Source organism: Fundulus heteroclitus, chromosome 9, assembly GCF_011125445.2.
Source record: "Fundulus heteroclitus isolate FHET01 chromosome 9, MU-UCD_Fhet_4.1, whole genome shotgun sequence".
Taxonomy (NCBI): domain Eukaryota; kingdom Metazoa; phylum Chordata; class Actinopteri; order Cyprinodontiformes; family Fundulidae; genus Fundulus; species Fundulus heteroclitus.
The window spans coordinates 31,846,202-31,870,659 of NC_046369.1; the positions used below are offsets into that span (position 1 = coordinate 31,846,202).

General features: G+C 42.7%; 1 protein-coding gene across 5 annotated transcripts in view; it reads left to right on the forward strand.

Annotated features, from left to right (window-relative positions):
- The first annotated feature begins 358 nt into the window (after nucleotides 1–358).
- palld (palladin, cytoskeletal associated protein) overlaps nucleotides 359–24,458 on the forward strand; it is an 83,913-nt gene continuing 59,813 nt past the window's right edge. For 2 of the 5 annotated variants that reach the window (XM_036141494.1, XM_036141495.1), the window contains exons 1-2: nucleotides 367–544; nucleotides 2,097–3,050. In XM_036141494.1, coding sequence (XP_035997387.1) covers nucleotides 2,098–3,050 — 953 coding nt within the window. In that variant the 5' untranslated portion in view covers nucleotides 367–544; nucleotide 2,097. Of the gene's footprint in view, nucleotides 545–2,096; nucleotides 3,051–24,458 lie in introns of all 5 variants that reach the window. The other 3 variants (XM_036141497.1, XM_036141498.1, XM_036141496.1) reach the window with 3 other exon arrangements.

The window sequence follows — 24,458 nt, forward strand, 5'->3', positions numbered from 1 at the left end:
CAAAATACCAGGCAGGTAAACTCAGCTGTAGACAGCAGCAACGCTGGCGTCGTTTTAGGTTTGCTAATAAGACGAGCCTAATAATGTCATTCCACATAACATGGCCTCTTTCATGTGTAACAAACTATCCAGCGTTACACACTCATAACGGCACAGTATAGCTGTGATGTTCTGACATTACGACTGTCTGTGCCCACTGTGTGTAATTAATAAATACCAGTTCAGTAGAGAAAATGTCACCTCCACCTTCTGTTCCTCAGGACCACCTAAATACTGTGTCTTCATGCCAAGAGTCTTGCTGTGTAACATGAGTCAGGGGCCAAATATAGCCCCCACACAGTGAGCATCTAGGGACCGGCACAGATGGGACAGCAGTGAGCCGCGCAGGCAGTTTGCCGTTGGACCCTGATCCTGCTGACCGTCTGACCAATAAGGCGAGGGATAACGAAGAGACGCTTCTTTTTGTTTCTTTCCTACATAAACAAGACAAACCTGAAACCAGAGAACCAGGGAAGAAGATTCAGACAAACAGGGACACTTGAAGGTAAATTTGGCAAATTAACTGTGTTTTATAGTTGTTGTTTTTATTGTTTATCAGACAGGCAGTTTAGATAATTTGCCTATATAGTAAAGCTGTTTCAAATGTAAGTGTTTTCTACACTTGGGTTATCTGATGTTGTCTTCTCTGTCAGGTTATTCTGAGGGTTATTATTTCATCTTATTTTGAAGTATATCTTAGCCTTCAATATAACAAATGATCTGATTACAATGAGTAATATAATGGAAGTAAATACATTTGCACTATGGGACACAATGAAATATAGCTCAAAAACCTACCTGTTCAAAACGGCATTCCCCCTATGATTTCATTAGCAATGTGTAATTTTAACCTGATTTCTATTTTTTGCTTTGTGATCACTTTTTATTATTGTTTGTGTTGTGTTGTTTTTAACCAATGTATGGTGACCTTGAGTGTCCAGAAAGGCACCTATGAATAAAAAAAGTATTATTATAAACGTGGTATATTATGTCCAACAGTCTCAGTGTTACAAGTTTTCCACATCCATACTTAATAAGAGCTGTGCGGTTGTTATCGCTCCTTTTAGACAGCAGTCGATTCTGTCTTCTGCATTCACGTCCTCGCTCTAAAGTAACTGCCGCTGTATGGTTTAAAAAAAAAAGTCTACCACTGATACCTGAGTGAGTCTTTAGAGGTAGCAGCTCTGTACTTCTGCTCTGGGTGAGTGGCTGTGCAGCGCTGCTGTGAAACATAGTCCAGGGGATTATAAATAACAACAGCTGGTCTTCAGGACGCCATGAGACTCTGAGTGTCACATCATCCACGTATCAAGTCCAATGGTTTCACAGCATATTATTCACAAGCTCAGAAGAGATCAGCTCAAACAGCATCGTAAATCTGTTCTGTTTTGACTTTAGATAAGGATGCTAGGCATGTTTATGCCACAGTTTAAGGATGCACAATCTGTTGCTTGTATGTAAAGCCATCCATGCTTGGTTTACTGTTCATAGTCTCTTTCCACCTCTTGTTCATAACATGGCCTGTCACAACAAAGCTAAACTATGTTTCTGTGTAGACCATTATGTATGAGGAATGCATTCAAAAACCATTCAAACGCGACCTGTAGGATTCATGCATTTCAAAGACATGACAAATTTCCATTCGGATGGATTAAATTGTTTCTTCCGTTTCACGATTATGTGTTCAGTTTCAATAATACACGTTGAAGTTTGTGGTTGCAACATGAAAGGATTGTAAAAATGTTTCAGGGGGACTGCATGTTGTATTAGACACAAGGCGACAAAGAAATGCCAGTGATGTGGACCAGAACCTCAGTAAAGACCTTTGCTAATACCCACCAGCTGTGTCCAGACAGCAGCGCCCTGAGTCACCCCCTCAGCCATGGCTGTCTGAACAAATGATACACTACTGCGTTATAAAGGGTTTATTTTAAACTGGAATGACTGTCATTGCCTTTTTGCAGATGACTATCTCATGTAAAGTGTATCCTGTACTGCCTCCACCGTAAACAACAACCCACAACGGGCTGATTAATGAGATTTGATTTGTGTTTCAGGATGCAGGACGGGAGTTGGAATCAACCACTCCCCATTTCAGTGCTGCTCAAGGATCCAGCAGCAGGTGGGACTTCGGCTGGCGATGCGGGTGTTTATTCTGAGGCCTCCTCTGATGGAGAACACTATCTTGACTCATCAACAGAGCTGGATTCTGAACATGGGGACTTTGCAGATCTTACTGCCTTCTTGAGTGCTGAGGAGATTAATCTTAGCCTGGACCTGGCCCGGGAGGCCTTCGGTGAAGCAGGTGACTGTGATGATCAAGACCCTTGTAGTCTTAAACAACCGGAGCAGGTTCTCCAATCTGTTCCTTCCTTTCCTGTGCCCTCTCAAGCTACTGAAAACCTCAACTCAAGCCCAAACCGGCACCACCAGACCAAAGCTGCTTGCCCCGACAAAAGTGGAGCAATTTCAGTTTCCTCCAGCCAAAATGCTCCCGTCAGCAAACCTGTACAGGTCTCCAGTGAAACTCCATCCTCAGCTGAGAGGGTTGTGCGGCCCAAGCCCATCCAGCCTGTGTATAAGCAAGATAAGCCCAGGCTAGTTCATGAAGGCCTCGAACTGAATGATCGATCGGCTTCAGAGTTCTGCAGCCGAGCTGCCACTTTCATCGAGGAGCTGTCATCCATTTTCAAAGGTTCTGCTCAGCAGGTGGAAGAGGAATCCTCCTCTCCTGACAGTGGCTATCTATCTCCAAGAAGCCAGCGGATTGTCCCCCAGGGCCCAGTCTCTGCTTCCTCCCTCCCTTCAGGCCAACGAGAGGACTCGCAGAATACCCAGCAAGAGATGGGAGCAGGGGGTTCTGAGAGGCACCTACATTCTGGAGCTTCAACAACATCCGAACCCCTGTCCCCACCTCAGTTCCTCCAAAAGCTGAAGAGTCAGGAAGTGGCGGAGGGGAGCCCCATTCGTCTGGAGTGTAGGGTCCAAGGAAACCCGCAGCCCCTCGTCAGGTAGGGTTCTACACAATTCCTTTGGCTTTACCCTGCAGCTTGGTTTTCATAAAGTATTTTTTTTTTAACATTTCAATGACTGGTCTTACCTTACCTCAATTTTTCCTCAGACAAAATGTTGTCATGTACGCAACTCTCTTTTTTTATTCATGTAGTGTTGTACAGTCTTCAACAGAACTGATATGTTTGTGTTATGACAGGTGATCCACAGTTTGAGTTTTGGTTTTATTTTGTGTCTGTGTTTTGATAATTTCCTTGTTATGCCATTATGTTCTAAGAGTCTTTCCGTATTCAGTTCATGTCCCTGTGTTCAGTATTGCTAGAAAGATGTCGTATCAGTTCATTCCTTTGCGTTTAGTTGCTCAGTTTATTATTGTGTTCTGCTCGTTGTGCAAAACACAATAATAAACAGGTTTCTGTTCAGTTACATTGATGTATAAATTAGTCTCCCTCCCTCAGACCCCCTGCTTTCCTTCTGCCTATAGCTGCTCCACACAATCCCTTGATTAACTCACCTGCGTTCAGTGTCATTCTCCACTCTTCCCTCAGTATATAAATTCACTGATTGGCATTGTTCTTTGCTGGATACTCCTGTTTTACTGCCTATTGTTCTGCCCATAGGCCTATTCCATGTCCTGCTCTCCTAGTGATTTTTATGTGTTTTTCTATTTCATCAACCATATGCTCATCCCACATTCCTGTCTGCACTTTGGTTCTACCATAAACACACACATCATCACGCTTTGATTAGAGTAGCAGAGCTGTTTAGTTGGACAAACCCATCCCAGCATACATCATGGATATCTTCCAAGTTATGGGGATGTAAGAAGGATAAAGTCTCCCAGTTCATGTGTGAGTTTACTCAGGGTTCCTCTGGCTTTCACCTACATTCAGATACAATCATGTCACAATGACTGGTAATCCTCCATTAGTCATAGGTGCAAGTATGCGGTGTCATTTGTCCACTGTTATTCCTCTGGTGGGACAGGTATTAAGAATCAAGAAGCTTTATTGTCATTATGTGCTACCATAATAACATTTTTGGTGGGACAGACATTGGCTCAAAATGCACACACGGACACAATGAGACATGTTTTTTTTAGTGTACAAGTTTATTGCACTTGCCAACCACATCCTTCCGTTTATGCGTTTATTTTTAGTCGAATTGATTACTGCAACGGTGTCTTCACAGGTCTGCCTAAAAAGTGGATCAGACAGCTGCAGCTGATCCAGAACGCTGCTGCCCGCTTCCTCACTAAGACTAAGAAAGTAGAGCACATCACCCCAGTTCTAAAGTCCTTACACTGGCTCCCTGTATCTCAGAGAATAGACTTTAAAATACTTCTGTTAGTCTATAAATCCTTAAATGGCTTAGCACCTAAATACATTACAGACTTGTTATCAGTGTATCAACCATCCAGACCACTAAGGTCTTCTGGCTCCAGCCTACTCTGCATACCTAGAACCAGAACCAAACATGGAGAGGCAGCATTTAGTTCCTATGCTCCAATTATCTGGAACAAACTTCCAGAAAACTGTAAAGATGTGGAAAACCTTAGTTCCTTTAAATCAAGATTAAAAACACATTTGTTTAAAATTGCCTTCAACTGTCCTAGTTAACTGAATCACCACTTTTTTGTTCTATTTTCTATCTATATTTTATTCCTACTTGCTTTTATTCTGTTTTATTTTGCTATATTTTAATCATGTAAAGCACTTTGCATTGTCTTTGTACTGAATTGTGCTATATAAATAAATTTGCCTTGCCTTGCCTTGCCTTCCCTGAGGGGCTCACATATGCATATAGTCTTTAGCAGCTAATGGACTCATTTTCAAGTCAAGAAATTGGACCACAGACTACAATACTGTGCAATTAATTTAGTTACAGAACTGTGCAGTTAGCATGGATGTCTAACCAGACAGTCCCTGAGAGATTGAGGGTGCTAATACACATTTGCAAAGTAAGAGGCATGATAAATAATTTGGTTTTGATCAGATCCTGAAACCTGTGTAACCAGTAGTGCGTTTGAAACGTGTAACAGATTATAAAATGTGCTGATGCTTTGTTGATTTTCAGCTAGGGGCAATAGCCCTTACAGCTTTGGGAAAAAAAACTGTTTTTAAGTCTGTTAGTTTTTGTTTTAATGTTCCTGAATCGTTTCCTTGATGGAAGTGGGACAAACAGTGCACTGCCTGGGTGGGTGGGATCTGTGGCCATACGTCTGGCCCTTTTCTGGACTAATGCAGGATAAACTGGGTCTAGGTCCTGCAGACGGCATCCCACAATCTCCTGTGCTGTCCTCACCACCTGTGTTAAAGCCTTCCTGTCCAGCACTGTGCAGCTCCCATACCACACTACGCTGAGACACAAAAGGCTTTTTTATTGTGGCTCTGTAGACGTTTTTTAACAGCTTATTGGAAAGTCCAGTCCATTTCAATTTCCTGATAAAGAAGAACCTGAGAAATAAATATCCTGGGCCACACCCCAGTCCAAGGGTCCTGAGGGTCCAGGGGGCCACGAATGCAAGAGCTGCCGCTGGTTAAAGAAAAAAGCAAGACTGCATGAGAAAAAGTGTTGTTGCTGGGATTAAAATTGCCACATAAGTTTAGGAACATCTTGTAAAACAACTGTCACTCAGCACGCTCAGTCAGTGCATCCAAAAATGTAACCTGAGATACCAGGAAGGCTGTTGAGTTCTCTAGGCTGAGCTGACCTCAGACAGACAGAAAAACATCAAACAGTTGTTCTGTGACCAGATGACTCCATGGTTCAGCTTCTTTCGGGACAAAACAGATGTCCAATTATGGGTGATGAAGATAGGAAAGACTGTGATCAGTGAAACATCAAAAGCGTCTGTGATGCCAGATCGGGGGAAAGCTGTCTGTGTCAGTGGCACGGTGGGCCAGCCGGAGCTGCAGTGCATTAGTATTCAGACAAGGTGACGGACTTTAATGAATTTCACTTTAACACCTCCATTGGTCACCATAACGATGATGTGCACAAGGTAATGTGCAGCATTGGTTTACTGCAATATGGCTTTTTGTGTGCAGACTTTAAAAAAATTATAATCTGACCAGAACCTGCTTTCCCACACATTTGCTGTGCCTTCTGTGGCTTGTATCAAACTGAAAACAGGAATTTCCAAGGCTTCCTTTTAATGACGGCTTTTGTCTTTTGTACAGGCCAGATTTGTGGAGCACATGGCTTATAGTTGGCCTCCTCCATAGCTACAATTTTGACCAATTTGTCTGTGTGATTTAAACAAACTGACTTTGTAAAGGGCCTTGCGATGAAATGTGTTGTGAATTGGTGCTATATAAATAAAATTGAATTGGACTGAATTGAATTGAACAATACGCCCTGTGGCTGCTTCTCAGACCAACGCTCTCTTTGGTGTGTTTAAGTGGACGGCCATGTAGTGGTGGGTTTGTGGTTGTGGCATATTTTTTCCAGTGACCCTGCTTCAGATTTCACGACTTTCTCCTTGACCTGTCTGTTGTGTTCCTTGGTCTTCATGCTGCTGTTTGTTCACAAATGGTCTCTACTAACAAGCCTGTGAGGTCTTTGCAGAGCTGACGGATTTATACTGAGATTACACTACAGCGGACTCTGCCTATCCTCTGTCTATGTCTCTGTCTATCTTAAACTGAAGTGAAGTTTCCTGCTTGCGCACACAAACCTGAATAATAAAGCTGACTAAGTGTTGGTCAGTAACATAAATTACTAATAAAATAATTGCACTTATTCCTTTAATAAAAAGAGATCTGTCAAACTAAGAGATGCCTGATATCTTACAGGATTTCCAATGTTTGGAGGTTGTTAACTGACAGACAACTTACACTGTTTTAAGGCTCTCGCGTTACTTTTTAACGCAGTGGATACGTCATGTTTAAATCTTTATTTCTATAATTACAGCATTCAAACACCTCCCATAACTGCTGACCAGCTTTTTGCATGTTTCCATCTTGCTATCATCCTGAGCTTTAGCTCCCTCTGCAGATTCTCTAACCCAGTTTAAACCTGGACTCTGGCTGGCCCACTCTAAAGCATTAAAATCACCCCTAGAGCAAATTAAAAAACATGTGAAATTTAAAGATTACTGTGAACCTATCCATACCAGAATGTACAGTATGGATAATTTTGGGGTTAGCTGTATGATCCAGTTTTCTTTTCCCTTCCTATTCAACCTATTAACATTGTAACCTTATAAGGTTAGGGAGTACTAGTAAAAGATATTTACAATCTGAGCTAAAGATTTCCAAATCATGTCAGTAAAGTCCTTTCCTACAAGGTTGGTATTTATTTTAGTAACACAATGCCCGCTGTTGTGCACGCAATGTTGTAAACAGAGGATGTTCAAAATGTATGACGCACTAAAAAGAGGAAAATTAGACACAGACAACCTCAGATAACAATGAGCATCTCAATTGTCCCAACAGTGGACAAATCTAATCCACATGAGGGTTGAGGCAGAAACGACAACAATGAGCCTCCTTTCATTGGTTTCATTTCTAAAAGGTTTGGTTGAAAGCACTGGAAATGTCTTGCTGTGTACTCGTGTTTGTTGAAGAAAGATTAGAAGATTTACACAAAGTGCAGATTCGTCTTGAGGGTTTTTTGTCTTTACAAAATATGTGGTTCATGAATACTAACCATTTTCTCTTATTAATATAACGGAAAACTATTTTTATTACCATGAGTTTAGGAAAACCTATTTGATTTTACGGTACTTAAAGAATTTGAACCAGAAACTGCCCCGACCTTTGCTGCATATATTGGCCTTCCTGCCTTAGTGTTGGTGATGTTGACCAGAACCAGATCCAACCCCGCATGCTGACTGGTGCAGATAAAGTGAGTGATCTGGGAGGCGGCCAGATGGTGAAAGTTACCCCTGTGTTGACAAGTCCAGCACCTGGTCTTTAGTTTGGGGAACTTCAACCCGGTGTTGGCACATTTGTCCAGTCCTGCTTGTGCAAGCTGAAGCCATGAAGACGTCTCATTTACGGTGCTTTTCAAATGACAGCAAAGCCCCTGATCGTTTGTATGTTTTCATGGCATTTTATACTATAAGCTAACACAAAGCAGCACGTGATCGTGAAGTGGAAGGAAAAGAATAGATAGTTTAAAATTCGTACATTTTCTCACCAATAAAAGATGAAATCAAAATTGACCTTTTCTGATTTATAATCCTCTCCCTGGCATACACACACAACGGCCAGACTGAAACATGATGGTGGCAGCCTCATGTTTTTTTTTTTTCCCCACAGCAGGGACTGAGAAGATGGTGAAAGTTGAATGGAAGATCAAAGATACAGCTACATCTGAAGCTAAATACAGGGCAATCCTTAATAAAAACCTTTTCGAAGCTCAATATTTGATCAGAGGTTCACCTTTCATCAGGACAGCGACATCAAACGTATAGCCAGAACTACGCTGACATGGTTTAGATCAAAGCACATTCATGTGTTAAAATAGCCTAGTCAAAGTTCACACCTAAAATACAACCGTGTATCTGTATCAAGGAGAAACCTGTCGTTCACGGACGTCCGTCTAATCAGACTGAGCTCGGGCTGTTTTTTTTTAAAACACAACGGCCAAAACCTTCCATCACTAGATGTGCAAAGCTGGTCAAGATGCACCCCAAAAAGACGTGTCGCTCCTGACTGGAGCAAACGGAGCTTCTACAAAATATTGTCTCAGGACGGCTGGATACAAATAGTTGCTGCGATTTGCCTGTTTTTCTTGACAGAAACATCTGAATCAGTTTTCTTCCACTCCACGCTCACGCGGCACGTTGTGCTGGTCTGTCATTCCAAAAAAAAAACAATAAAATGAGCTGAGGCTGACTGTTCTAAGGTGACGAGATGTGAAAAGAGTTGTATTGTTACTTTGCAACGCACAGCATGTGAGTGAAGAAAAAAAGAGTTTGACCTTTTTTGTTTGTAGCTTATCAGTAAAGAAAAATATTCAACTCAGTTTTTATACTTGCTCTCACAGCTCAGAATCTGTTATACCTGGACGAATGAAACGTTGACTTCCTTTGTCCGACTTTTAGACTTCGACCATATATTCTGCTTGCAGTGTTTTGAATCTTTCAAGATCATTTCTTTATATGCAAGTCTGTATGTAATCAAACGATACACAGCTCAGGATCAGGATGTGTATCTCCCTTTTTCGCCGTGAGGGGCCTCTTCTTTGGCTGTATAAATAGGCTTCAAGGGAGCAGGAGCCAAGCACAGGAATGTACGCAATCCACTGACAAGGCGTTTTTAGTCCAGGCTCCACATCTCCCCACACCTTCTTGGGAAATATGAAGCATGTTTAACCGCAGGGAAACAGGAGAGCAGGGGCGCTGCAGCAGTAACACCTACACTACACTGTATGACGCAGAGAATGGGGCGCAGGGAAGAGAACTGAGGGGTGGAAAGGTACTGAAGAGTTAAAGTGCTGTGAAAAATGATCTTTTGCTTTTCTGCTTTGATCATCTGCAACTTAAATGTTTTATGTGATCAAACGGGACCGATGTCAGATAAAAGAAATCCTGAGGAAGAACAGAATGCAGTTTTCAAATAGTTATTTCATTCATAATCATAATGGTTTCCCTACTATCCACACCTACCTGACTTAGTGGGAAACTGGACTGGATGTGTTATCCTTTACAGCAACAACTGACATCAAGCATTTACTACAACAGACAACGATTGTTTTACGTCACTGTGGAGGAGTTTCAGCCCATTCTTCTTCGCTGAATTGTGTTATTCCAGTTTGGGTTTTAGAACGTGAACTGCCTGTTTGAGGTCATGTCACAGCGTCTCAGCTTCATATAGAGCCAGACCTTGACTAGGAAACTCCAAAACCCATATTTGTGACACATTTACAGGCAGACTTGCTCATTTTTGTTCTATATAACACAAGTGTGCTTGACTGTCTGGTAGATTGTCTGGTTCCAGGCTGTCCTTGTCTTCAAGCAGCAAAGCCGCCCCAAAACCATTAAAATGAACGCATCCCTTTCAAAAGGTTATTTCTTTTTCTCATCAGTTCTCATCATTTTTTTATTTTGTTGTTAAGCAAACATTAAGGCTGTTTTTGGTCAGTTTCTTTCTGAATCATTTAAAGTGGCCTTAGCTAAGGAAAGCGAGGCCTGGAGTGCTTTAGGCGTTGTTCTCGCTTCATTGTTCACTGCTGGGTGAATCGCTGGTGCAGTGTTGGAGTAATTTTGGTCTGTCAGCCACAACTTCAACTCTGTTCCATACTGTAGATAATGACTCTTCAGAACCTTTAGAAATGCCTTTCTAATATTTTCTAGAAGGATAGATGTCAATATTTTTCAACCCTTCTTGAAGGTCTTGGATACTGGGGCATGATGTGTTGATTTCTGAGATCTTTGAGTCTACTTCGTGCTGTCATATGGGTTCTGCTTGAATGATTTCTTGTTTCTGCTAGGAATCAAGCCTGGATGTGGCTAGGCTACTAAAACTGAACCAAAAATTGTGGTTCATCACAGTTACATCATGATTTAACAAAGGGAAGACAGTTGTGTTTTCACACAGGGCCAGGGTTGTTTTAGAAAAGTGGAAATGGAAACAACCTGCGAGGAGCAATTCGTTTTTCCCAGTAGTGCACATCTGCATCCCACAAAGTTTATGTTGTCCACATAGTAAGAACCATCAGAACTGTATGGAGATTGTTGTCACAGTTTTTGCTGCTAGATTGTCTGTTTTGCCCATTTTCCTTGCCGAGTTGCCATTTTGTGTGTGAGACTCAGCGTTCGGGCACTAGATGGCAGCAACTTGCTTATGGTTCCAAATAATTCACCTTCTGGGCGCTCTTTATGAGAGGAAAAGATATCAGTGTGACCTAGAGACATGGTTTTACAGTCACAGCATTACTCATGCACTTTCAGTTGTCCACAATAAATGTCCATGAACATAAATGAAAACCAGATAGGGAGGAACACCAAGCCTGAAGTGGCCGCTGACTGGTTCCTTTCCCAAGTCTCTTTGCTGTCATTGTGTCTGTGTCCATGTTATTTGCATATTTGGATCAGATTTTTACAAATTTCTCAGGAAAAAGCTCGTTTCCCATGTGGAGCACTTTTGATGCAGTTGCCAGAAGCGAGCAGGTGATGCACCTCTTCACCTCCACAGACTCTGGGCTCTGAGCTGGTCCTGATCTGATGCCAGGATTTTGCACAGCCAGCGAGAAGGCATTCCTGGTGGCTGGGAGCTAGGCGTGACCTTCCGTGGTCAACCACAAGCTGTCTCAGCCAGAGAGTATTATGGTGCTGAGGGCCTGGTATTCTTCAGCATGCCCTCATTCCCCTCGCACACAATGCATAATGCAGTGCTCTGTTTCTTAGGGATGCGTTTCTCATACTGGGATCTATGCAAGTTACATCCCAGTGGGAAATTACGCATTTCTTTACCCTGAGTTCATTCTTTCTTCTTTTTAGGGGCTGGGTTAGAGTTAGTATTACAGGAACAGAGATCAGGGAATGTGTTATGTCAGTGTGTTTCTGAGCTGCTAAAGAGAGCATGTCTAAACAGCATTGTTGGTGTGAGGTCCCACTGTGCAAAGTGCCAAACATGCCTCTCTATTTCAGTTTACTGCAAATCAAACAGAGAAAATCACCAGCATGCTAATTCCTGGAATTTCATGTGATGCTCTCCTCCATATCATTACTCTGACTGCCTCCTGCGCCAACGAGGCAATTCAAGGCCTGGGTTGTCGAACATTTATGGAGGATGGGCAATTAAGGGTGGGAGCAGCCTTGGTTTCTCATTTTCAGACAAATACACCAAACCCACAATGGAAACGTTTGGATGTTTTAGTGGCTGCTCCAACATTCTGTCCAGACACTCATGCAAATTCAATTCAGTTCAGTTCAATTTTATTTATATAGCGCCGATTCACAATACATGTAATCTGAAGCCACTTTACGAAGTCAAATTCAATCAAATCATTCAGATTGGTCAAAAGGTTTCCTATCTAAGGAAACCCAGCAGATTGCATCAAGTCTTGACAAGCAGCATTCACTCCTCCTGAAAGAGCGCAGAGCCACAGGGAGAGTCGTCTGCATTGTTGATGGCTTTGCAGCAATCCCTCAAACTGAGCATGCATGAAGCAACAGTGGAGAGGAAAACTCCCCTTTAACAGGGAGGAAAACCTCCAGCTGAACCAGGCTCAGTGTGAACGCTCATCTGCCTCGACCGACTGGGGGTTAGAGAAGACAGAGCAGAGACAAAAAAGCACAGAAGCACACAATGATCTAGGAATCCTTTCTATGTTATATGGTAATAGCAGGTGATCTTTTCTGGATGATGTCACAGCTAACAGAACGCCAGAGCAGATGTACCTACTTTGAAGAAAAAAAGGGGAGAGAACAAAAAGTTAACAGTTGAAATAACAACAAACAATGCAAATTGGAGAGCAGTAGGAGAACTCAACAGAGTGAGAAAAATAGACCATGATGTCCTCTAGCAGCTTAAAGCCTATAGCAATGTTTTCAAACCCAAGATAAGAATGAATATGTCATTTGCTCCCAATTGTCTACCGTGGTATCATGCACGTTCAGATATGATCACGCTTCTCCGTTTAAGCCAATATTAATCATAAAGGTGTTTGACAAACACAATAATTTTTTTCTTAGATTAAAAAGGGCAACAATCGACTCTTTGTGTGTTTGGTTCAACTCCCTACATTCCCATAAGTAGCATCCTTTCTTTTCTTTGTTCACATAGTTCCTCACAGAACCACAGGCACATCCTGTGCAGGTATGAAACTGGTTCATCTGGGTTGTCATTATTGTATTATTGTAAAATTTCCTTTCTTTACTGATTTATGTCTCAGTAGAACATGAATGGTTCATTTTAACACACAGGCCTACAGTTATTATTATCAAGAGCACGTGTTCTTGATACAAAACATCCTAACATGAAGTAAATGGTTGTGTAAAGTAGGGCTAGACTATAATTCGATAACAATATATATCGATCAATAGATGTATATCAAAGATAGAATAAAAGGGGTCAATAAAAAGTTTAATAGAAGAACAGTTTTCCTTCCTTTTGCATTCTAGCTCATCACGTAGATTAATACCACAGTCATTACATCTTTCCAACCAATCACAACGCAGATCCAGGAACGCTCCATCACCATGAAACAGTTCAGAGAGCTCGTGTTCTTTTTTCTTTTTTAAAAACTTGCAGTTTTGGTAAAAAGTTGGTTGAATAAAGGGTTAAGTTTGAATTCAGTGATTGTGTGTTCTGTATCTAAAGATAAGATAAGCAAGAGCATCAAATGGTCAGGGCTACATTTAAAATATATGTTTTTAATTTGTTGATATTTATTGATATCGATTAATATGATTTCTATTTTAACGATATGCTTTTTTCTATATCTTCCAGCCCTGGCGTAAAGGCAAATTTGCCGTTTTAAAATAAAAATCTCTGGTAATATTGTAGCAACAACAATACTGGACAAACAAGTGCTTACATTTGTTTCAACTTGCTTTTATTCTTGTTTTATTTTCCTATGTTTTAATCATGTAAAGCATTTTGCGTTGTCCTTGTACTCAAATGTGCTGTACAAATAAATGCACCTTGCCTTGCCTCACATTTCAGAACTAATTAATTATAATGCACCGACATTTATTGTATTAAGTAACTTTTATTTACTCTTTTAGCTAAACAAGATCCTGTGCTCATCTGTGTTAATGCAGGTATACAGTTTGACAAAGACTAAAATCTAAAATACTAATACAGAATGAGAATGACTGGATATTAAACTGAAATGTAACCATTTAACAACAAATATTCCAGCCCCTAATGTTAAGATTTTGCTCCACAGCTGTTGCTGCTGTTGCTCTCCACCTTGCTGTGACCTGCTGGACGCTGGCAGAAAGGTTTTGAGGGTAAACCCTGTTCAGGCTCTAGACTCTACGAATGCCCTAAGCCACGGATGTACAAGTCCAGTTCTCCAGGGCTGGGTTCCCTGCAACTTTAAGATGGGTCTCTGCCTTATTAGACCTGACTAATATAATTAGCAGAACATTGTAGAACGTGCCTTGAAGCTGAAGAGGTAACTCAGGTTTGTTGCCTCTAAAGACAGCGGGACACCGGCCCTCAAGGACTGGATTTTGAAACAGCAACAGTTTGTTTCTGTCAGTTGTGGTTTTAAAGTCTATATTCTTATCTGTTAATCATAATGGTAATAATTTTTATTTTGCCGAGTCTAAACGGTGTATAATCCTCTCCATTTCACACAAAGTTTTCATTGTCGTTATACTTCTATGCACAAACGTAAGAAAATAGTCAAACCCGACATACCAGTTTTTGTGGCATTTTAAGCAGCATAGCATTGCAGTAAAGCACTTCCGCCTACAATTTGTGAAAAAATATTTGGTATGAGGTCATGGCAGGTGAGGTCTCATGATGTAATCTGAGTGTAATGCTCACTGTTTGGCTTGTTTCTATGGGTCATTATTTTAAAGTCTCCCCAGTGGACTCATTTGATCTCTGCAGGAGCAATGCAAAGGGAAAATAATGTTTTTTTTTTAATATTGCTTTCCTCCATTAAAATTATGTCTCAGGGATGACATAATGTCATATTTAAACTTTAAATTGCTACGAAGTCGGGAATGACTGAAGGGTTTGACACATGAGTTTGTCGGTATGACTGGAAAAGTTCAGTCCATTTACCGTTTAAGTTTAAAGCTGCAGTACAAGAGGTTTCTGTATCAGCAGTAAACCGTATCCCTTAAACATGACAGCATTTGAAAAGGTGCTATTACAACAAGAGATAAGGCACTGAAATTCAGCAGAGCGATGCGATATAGTCAGTTTGACGTTTTACTTGGTTCTCACCATGCTGATACCTGAACTCCGCTGACAGCTTGTGTCAGCGGAGTTCAGGTCAGGGTGCATTTGAACCACATACCTATATGGGGTTGCTTTGAAAGGACAAGGCAGCTCTAATATAACCCAATTTACCCGCGAGGCAATCACACACATACCATTAACTGCTCTGCAGGCTGTGTGCCTGCACATTTCATCTAGAAAGCAGCAGTAAAACATTCAGAAACATGTAGGCCGCATTTGCCACCGGTTTGTTAAATGGCCCTCATGACGAACGGAGCTGCCCTGTTAGGCCTCAGCGGTGACTTCAGCTTTCCTGCCATCCTGGAGACAGAGTGTGAAGTTTCACTCGACGAGGTGAGACATTTTCTGCTCACCTTGCAGCCTTGGTGTCTGGGAGGGTCCTGACCTTGACAGCGTATGATTTATGGTACCACAACTCGCACGATCCACACAGGTTGGTTTTGGTCATGTTAACTTCATGGAAACGTGAGCCGGGTTGTGTCCATCAGCAAGATGGACACGTCTTCAAAGACGAACGAAAAAGAAGAAATGTATAACTCTTACCATAGGTGAAATATTCCCTGGTAGTCTCATCGGATTTCCGCAGCCTAAAACGATTCTGGGCTCAGTGTCAGCAACATGACGCAATCATGCTCGGTGCTCAGAGGAACTGTGGGTAAAGATATGAATCTATGCTTTTCCCCAAAAGGATAACCTTAGCGGCAAATGTAGGAGGGAATGCAACCTGCCTCCCTTCTATAAACTGGCTATCATTGCCTGAGCAGTCTGTACCTGCTGAAATAAACAACGTGCCGGAAAGAAGACAGGTTTAAAAAAAAGGAACTGCAGCAAATGAGTTTTGTAAAGTTGTATCTGAGCAGATCGGTGATAGCTGAAGAGATGGAATGCCGGGTTTAATGAGGAATGTCTGTGGTGGATAAAAGCAGCAGCAGGAACAGCATGAAAAGGGGAGGACGGTCAGCTGACGTTGCATAAAAATCTCCACTCAAATCCTCTAATATGTCGTTTGTAAAGTCTGTTGGACATGACCTGCATATATTAACAAAGTCCATCCTGCTTGCTATGGTCACACATCTCTGCCCAGTGATATACAGGTCTGGATTTGGTCAATAAAATCTGTTTACAACATTGTGACTGATGGAGATAAACTGACAAATTGATCCAAATCTCCTTGAAAGAGGTAACAATGGAAATCACACAAAACACAACAGTTTATAAATGGATGTCAGGAAACTGAATTAGCTTCTAGTCTTGCTGAAAGTATTCATAACTTTAAAGATTTTCCTTTTATTGTGATTTTGTCATATTACAATTATATATTTCTATGTATTTCCGGGGGAGTTTATGTGTTGAACCAAAAAAAAAAAAAAGCAAAGTGTAATTTTACGTAGAATAGCAATACTAATAAAAAAAAATAAAACACTTTTTTTTTTTACAGATTAAAATTTGAAAAGTGTGGTGTGTATTTATATTCAGCCCTCTTTGACTATTATACCCGTGAATAAAATCCTGCCAACCAATTGTCTACACAGAACTAAGGGGAGGGTTTCTCCGAAGACGTCCAGGAAAAAGCTAAACTGAAGAGCGACGACACTAATATGTAGGACTGAGTAGGTCAATCCGAAACAGAATTTCACTATTTACACACCATAAACCGCCTAGAGGAAACAAAAGAAAAGAAAAAGCATCTTCAGCTTTCTCTATGCAGATGGGCTGCGTATTTAGGAACCCAAATCAGATCTGTGGATTGGCGAGGCTTTCTCTCATTTCACACACACTGAACTGCTTTTATTAAACCCACTGTGTTCAGGAGGACGGGGAAGGCAGAGAGCAGCTTCTCTCTGGATCTGAGCCAAAGAGCACGCCGCAGAAACAGCGCTACGCGAATTTCTAATATCCAACCTATAAAAAGTAATTTCACTCCGATCAAAAGTCAGACGGCTGGAGGTGGTGCTAAAGCTACTCTCAGGAGGTGTTCACCACCTTCTGGATCTGTGGAAAACCAACAGGAATAGAGTAGAGCTGGTGGAAGAGGAGCTCAACACTCCCAAGTAAGCTCTAACTGGGAGGCTGAGAAGCGTTTTATCCAATGATAGCTGGGTCACAACTACCAATCTGATAAAAGTTAGGACTGCCACCCTGGTCTGGCTTTCCTCAGTTTTTGACCCAGTCCTCTTTGTAACCTTGAAAAGACAAATTTGGTTAAAGGTGTTTTATCTTCATAGCTTTTGACTCTTTGCTAATAGCATCACCTCTACCTTTGGTCCATAAATACCAAGTGCTCAGGTTGCTCCATCGTAGATCTGCCCGTTGCCGACAGCTGGACTTGAGTTTCCTGTGGAGGCGCAGAGGTCTTTTCCATCTCTCGTGCCCTCGGTTCATTTTGCGGCTCAGCGTCTGCTCCGCAGCTGGACGGCGAACAGCGAGCTCTGGGCTGTGTTCTCCGCTTCACCTGTTAAATGACTCTGGTGTTCATCATGCTCGGCGAAGCACTGCCGTTGGACCCGGCCTGCAGGTTCAATGACTTTGGATGGGATATTTTAAAGATATTTTTCTGGATGGTGGATTACTGTGCCGCTGCCAAAAAGCTGCATGTGAAGTAGAGCCCGATTCACTTATGTATCTCTGACAAAGCTGAAGGGTAAGAACTTTTAGAGAGCTTGTGTGCCTGTCAGAGAGAACCACCAGCAGACTTCTGTTGAAGAGGCCATGAAAATGTATTGTGCAAAACGTTGGTCCTAAAATCCGGGGCTGCACAAGGATACTTCTTTTACGGGCAGATGAGAGGTCAGTTGGGACTCATAAAAACTAGCCAGAGCCCTCATTCCCATGTGCATGTGACAGGATAACAGCTGTGCGAATGTTAAACTGTCCAGCGCGCAGACTCAAGATGTGCATCTCCACCGTGTGCCTTTTGTCCATGACGGGATGAAACATCCCTACTGTTTAGTGCCGAAGCGCCCCCCCCCCCCCGCCCCCCCGATATCACCGGGGAAGACTGTTCTCGTGGGGGGTCCGCGGGATTGAGTTTCACGCCGGCAGAAAAAGGAAGATGTTTCATGCCGGGCTCATGTGTGTTGGACCAGAGCTCGGACGGGTGTCTATAAATCCAAAAAGGAGGAGAGGAGGTTGCAGAGTTCAAACCCTGACTGAAGCAGCAGCAGCAGCATCAGCAGCAGCAGCAGCAGCTTTTGGCATTTATCTTCTCAAGTAGGCAGGATATGTACTACGGCTCATTCTCTTTCTTTCCCACATTTCTATAAAGCAGAACTTGAGAATCCTGCTTGAGTGAACGACTAACATCCATCTAATCTCTGTCTGGTCTGACTACCAACTCTTCCATGACTCGCTCCAGCTGGGGACAGAAAGGATTATAAACCTTATGATATTTGGACGACATACTTGTACACACCTTAAAATATGGGTTGTCCAACCTTTCTATAAATAAATGTTTTGTATTTTTTTGCGTGTTTGCGTGTTTCTAGGAAGATTCTGGCACCGGCTTCCCTTTTACTTTTGTGTTTCTTGAAAGATGTGGCCATAGAGTGAGTGACTCAGAGCCAAGACATGGGCCCCAAGACCTACACGGTGAAAGACAGCTATTGCATTAACTGAGTCGAATTGATCTTCCCAGAAAGTGGTGATACATACCTAAAATTAGACCTGACACAGTCTGCTGTGTGGTTTATCCTCAGCCAAAATTACTCTGTGACAGAGAGATTGATGGCTGTGGTTGTGAAAGACTTTAGAACAATGTGTAAAGTGGCGTATTTGCTGAAGCAGATCTCTAGTTGGGAGCACGTACTTTACATAAAGGCGTACTTTAGCATGAATGCTTGTGCAATTTACAAAATGCTGGGAAAAAGAAAAATTAAGAGCCACAAACATAATAGTTCAAATCTGATCTCGTCAGCAGTCCACTTCATTTTAGCTGGAACCTCATGGTGCTTTCTAAATACGAGGCTGATATGTTTAATTTTGGGCTCTTCTGGATGTTACTTTTGTTGGTTTTCAAGCTGGATTTATTTGGCATGTGGGAGGATGTGTAGTCTTTACAGTGTGAGATCATGAGAGGACAGCCTGTGTTTTTGTTAGCGTCAGTTGGTCTCCTTGGAGCAAGAGCACAATATGACTGCCGGCACCCAGGTTTAGTGACGTCAGCTGACCCCCAGGGGACCTTCGTAGGCCCAACGAGGTCATCCATTGGTTGGCTTCTGATCTGATCTGCATGTTTGATTATGTGCGCCAAGACTAGGCGTTCGTTTTCCTCCAGTGCTTTGCAAAAGTATTCATACTCTCTGAACTTTTCCCTCGTTTTTTTTAGGTTACAAGCTAGAACATACTCCCATGGGATTTTGTGTGACACACCACCGCAAAGCTGTGCGTTACTTTCAAGGAGAAGGAAAAGGATTCATGGGTTCCAACATTTATTTTTTTTATTTTTTTTACAAAAAGAGCTGAAAAATCTGGCATTCATTTTTATTTACACTCTCTCACTCCAATACCCCTAAATACAATCCAGTGGAACCAACTTAATTGGTTAATATTGTCTGCCCATGTGGAATGCAAATATCTCCCCATACAAAGTCGTGGCTGCCGATCGAACCGATACCTGGTTTATCATCGATACGATTCCATTTCCTTCTTCAAAACAACACCTCCTCTGTTAACACATTTCTATTCTTGTTTTCCATGTTTCGCCAATTTGTTCCTGTTTTCTCATTGTTGTTTTGCAATAATGGATCCTCTGTGTTGCCTTGAATGTGAATGAAAGGTCCTCCATAAAGAGGGACTGATTGATTTATTGAGCGATAAACAGCCTGGACAAGGAGAGTGTCAATCAGAGAAGCAGCCAAGATGTTCATGTTAACTCTGGAGGAGCTGCAGAGATTCCCAGCTAGTGTGCGAGATTCTGTCAGAGGGACCTTTATAGAAAAGCAGCTAGTGGATGGATGTAGTTGAAAAGTTAGAGAACCATAAGAAGTCCAGTTTGCCACAACCCAAGTAGGAGACACAGCGAACATATAAGATGGAGCTCTGGTCAGATAAGACCAGATTGCACCTCTGGTTCACATGTAAAGACTTTGCGTGGAGAACTAACACTACACATCCTTCTGAATGGACCATCCTGACCGTCTCGCTCCCTTTATTCCTTTTTCTCACTGCCTGTCAGACGCCACAGGAAAGCACTTGACTGAAATGGCCAGGGTCTGAGTGGAAACCAAAAAGGGGGGATTAGGGAGTTTGTCCTGTAAGCGGTGGTTTGGTGATTCGATCTCCCGCTCTGACCGTCTCAGTCGTTGTGTCCTTGGCCAAGACACTTCGCTCTCCTGCTGCCGGTGGTCAGAGGGACCGGTGGAGCTGATTGTATGGCAGCCTCACTTCTGTCAGTCCGCCCCAGGGCAGCTGTGGCTATTAACATAGCTCACCACCGTCAGGGTGTGAATGTGTGAATGACTGACTGTAGCATAAAGCACTATGGGGTTGCCAGACTTGATAAAGCGCTATACGAGTACGGGTCACTTTAGAAGACACCTAAAAGTATCTGGACTCTCTGGCTAGTTACTCACTGAACGTTTCTCCCAATCAGAAAAAAAAAAAAAGGACTGTGAAAAGTCTTTGTCAGGATGGGGCGTGGCTGCATGCTGCTTCAACATTATTTCACTGACTTGATCTTTCAGATCTTTACCTTCTTTTGTCACATTGAGCCCAGAAACAAAGCGCTGTGTGTGAAAGAGGGCTACTTTCAGTCATCCAGTGATTAATGAGAGCATGCAAGCACGGTGACGACCAAGCCAGGGTTTCATCGTCAGAGAATCAAACTTTGCCACGGCGAATGGATATTGTCACAGGTTTGTTCTTGTGCTTGTCGATCTACAAGCCGCCAAGCCAAACAGACGCGAAGAGGCTTGACCCTCTAAGAAACGACACCACAAAGAATCCCACCTGTCACATCCCAATGGAGGGCTGCTGGTGACCAAAATATCCTGAGTTCTGCATGCTGTAAAGCCCGAGTGGTGAGCAGCTCCTGCAGAGACTAAAGCACACCACGCCCTCTATCTCGGCATCAGCCAGAAGCTCTCCGGCTCTGAACAAACCACAAACGGACGATTTTTGCCTGCTGACTGGGCTGATTTTTACATTTAATCGCCTCAGTCTTATTTTGCATGAAAGAAATGACGCATCCACACCTCTCTGAGTTGCCACAGCCATCTGTCTTGTTCCTGCCAGGTGCTGCCAACACAAAGTGGCCTCTTTAGTCTCTAACATCTACTATTTTTGTGCCGGCTATATTAGGCTTTTCCAGTTGCCTACATCCAGTTGTGGCATGAGGAAATAATTAGGTTCGGGTCGTTGTATTTAATGTTCTCTCCTCTTTGGTTGCACCGTTGTGCAAACTGCAGCACTGTCATCTTGTATTAACATAAAGCCTCCTTCCTGCAGCTGGAAACTGGAGCGCCAGAGGTTTCCAATGTGACAGTGTTGACTGGCTCCAGCCAAGTCCTGCTGTGGAACCTTTGATGGTCAGCGGACTGTGGTCAGGACTTGTCCCGCGGCAGAAAAGCAAGATTTCTTTTGTTCTCAGTTTGTTTTAGCAAGAGATTCTAGAATGCACAAACAGAGAAGTTATTTAAAGGTTTGTAGCCCACAAGACGTGTGAAGTTAGCGGAAGTTTACCTGCTCCCAGCTTTGATGAGTCTAAAGTTGCAGAGAGTTTGACACGCATGGACCAGATTTATCCTCGCTACGAGAGAGAAGCTTACAGGCATTTCAGCAAACCGCTGGAATTACATGAATGAATCTGGTGCGGGCAGTCGTGAAACATTTCTTGTCTCTTTAATGAGTCTTAAATGTATTTTTTTTCCACTCTTCTGTTTTGTGTGGAATTTGGCAGCTCCGAGCTGCACCCTCCCTCCCTCCCTCTCAGCCCTCCGCTGAGCCTGAGAAACGTGTGTATATCTGTAAGACTGTGCGGCTCAGTGTGGGTCATGCTGTCAGGGGAAGAGGCTCTGCGTCCGACCCGGTATCAGGAGAGATTTTGCTTATTTTGGTTTACCTCCCTCAGAAGTAAGAAGCAGAACAGCCCAGGTAAGTGACAGTCTGGACGACCTGTTAGGGTTAAGGATGTAAAAGTCCTGCTGGAATTGCTATCGTTTGATATTGCAAAAATAAATCACCATAATTAAGCACAACATTCCTCAGCCTGAAGAACTTTGGCCTTTTTTGGTGATATTTCTACCCTTTTTATATTAACTCTAAGGAAAATAACTATCACCATCGTTATCACGCCAAACCGGACTTGCCTGCATGTTCTAAATATTGTATTGTTATGTTGCATCAGTAGCGGATATTTTTCTGAGTAGAACAAAAAAGGTAAATCTCATTTGACTTTTTGGACATTAAGTTGTGCTCACATGCATTTCTGCACATTTGTGTGGGTTTATGTGTGGAAGGGGCATCCCCCTCGAGTGCTGAGGTGTATCCAACTGTAGCTCAGCTGCTGCACTAATCTGGCACTATTTTAGTCTTTGTCTTTCACGCGCACGCACGCACACACGCACGCACGCACATGCACGCACGCACGCACGCACACACACACACACAGACACACAAATCATAATTTATTCCCTCTCACACTGATGTATCTGGATCGTATTCAGCTGAGCGTGGGGCGTATTACTGATAACTTCGGTAAATCGGTCACGTTTCTTTCTCACTCTTAGGGCCGTTCTGGTGTAATAGATCTGTGGACAGTAGGTTCTGACGGACTGAGCTAAAATTCCTTACAGCGTTGTGTCTTCTGGTTGCTTCCGGTCAGAGATTTAACTGTCATCGGCAGCTGTCTGTTGTCTAAATCATCCCAGTCGGCTTTGACCCGTCATGCATGCAATCCCCATTGACCGGTCTCCATCATTACAGAATCTGTGCTTGTCTTTTAAGATAATCTTTAACCAAAGCATTTCTATTTTAAATTCAGAAGGGTCAGAACATTTTAAACTGAGCTCAGGGTTGAACCAGGAATGTTAGTGTTTGCTTCTCAGTCCAGATGACAGCACTGAAATGAACGAGGATGTCGTGCTGAGCTGGACATTTTATGTAATATAACTTTCTCTTTAAGAACTGCTCCATAATTGAGAAAAATAACTCTTGTTTAACTTTTTTTGCTTTGATTGGGGTAAAATATGCATTTTGACCTTTTTCTCAGGATTCAAACTATGCGACTAGGCTACCAACCAATAATCGACAAACTAACAGCTGATGCAGATTAATCCAGTGCAAATCAGATTTTTACAACAAGCAGAAGCAAACATGAGCCAAGCAAGCATTTTGTCACAAAGTGAAAGGCACGGTGCAACCCGGACAGACACGCACAGGGCAGAGAACCATGTACACATTGGACAGTTTGGACCAGCTGACAGTCAGGTTTTCTGACTGTGGGAGGAAGCTGGAGTACCCGGAGAGAACCCACACATGCATGGAGAGAACATGCAAACTCCACGCAGAAAGACCCAGGGTCAGAATTTGAACTTGTCCTTTAGTAAACAAGTTTATGTAAAAGCCCAAACTGCTGTCTTAGTAATAGAAATTAATAGTAAACACAAAGCTGTTGGAAATCCGGCTATATGAAGATTTATTGAAAAACAATCAGATTAAATCGGGATTAGTATTCCCAACAGCTATGTTGAGTGTGATTATCAACACTTATCCTATAATATCCAGCCTTAAGGAAGACCTGATATTCTTTATAATAGATAACGTGCCATTGGTCAGATTGAACTCAATGATCCACATACTACCTTATTGGACGCTGGCGAGAAACCATCAGTGCTGTATGAATAACACTGGGAGGCGTTTTTGATTTGGGAGGTTGTTCTTGTGTGTTTTTAAGCTGCATTTGTTTCTAGAAACTCAGTCGGCATCCATGGGAAAGACGAAACCCAATATGCCTTCGCTTTGCTGCCTGTATAAACGAGGCGATAGTAAAAACCAACCCAGCCAGCTATAAGGTTTGGCCAGTTTCACTTTGTACTTTGTAATTATGGATAAAGACAGCCTCCATGCCTCTCTTGTTGTCCGTTTCAACCTTGGTCCGCTTCTGTGACCCCACAGATCTACGGGGCCAACTTGAAGGCAAGTTTCAGGAAGATGACCTCCTATTAAGTGTTGAATCTCTCGTGTGGGGGGGGGGGGTGTTGTTCTCATGCCTGTCACTCCCTCGTCAGCGTTCTGGTCACGATAATGACTAAAAAAATCTCCTCCTTCTTCCCTTTTCCCTTCTCCTCTGTTCTGGCCTCCTCCCGCTCGGGTTTGTGGTGAAACTGGGCTTTGCTTCACAAAAATTTTCCATCAACAGCAGCAAATAACAACAGGGTCAGACGAGGAGAGCGCGGCCCTGAGCACGCACTGTCGGGGCCAGGGCAGCGGGGTTCGGTTTGGCTCCGTGAGATCCTCCCCGCTCCTGCTGGAAAGCGCACAGTTCTATCTGAGGCTTCATCTGGCCTCGCCGGGCCCGTCTGAGTCGTGGAA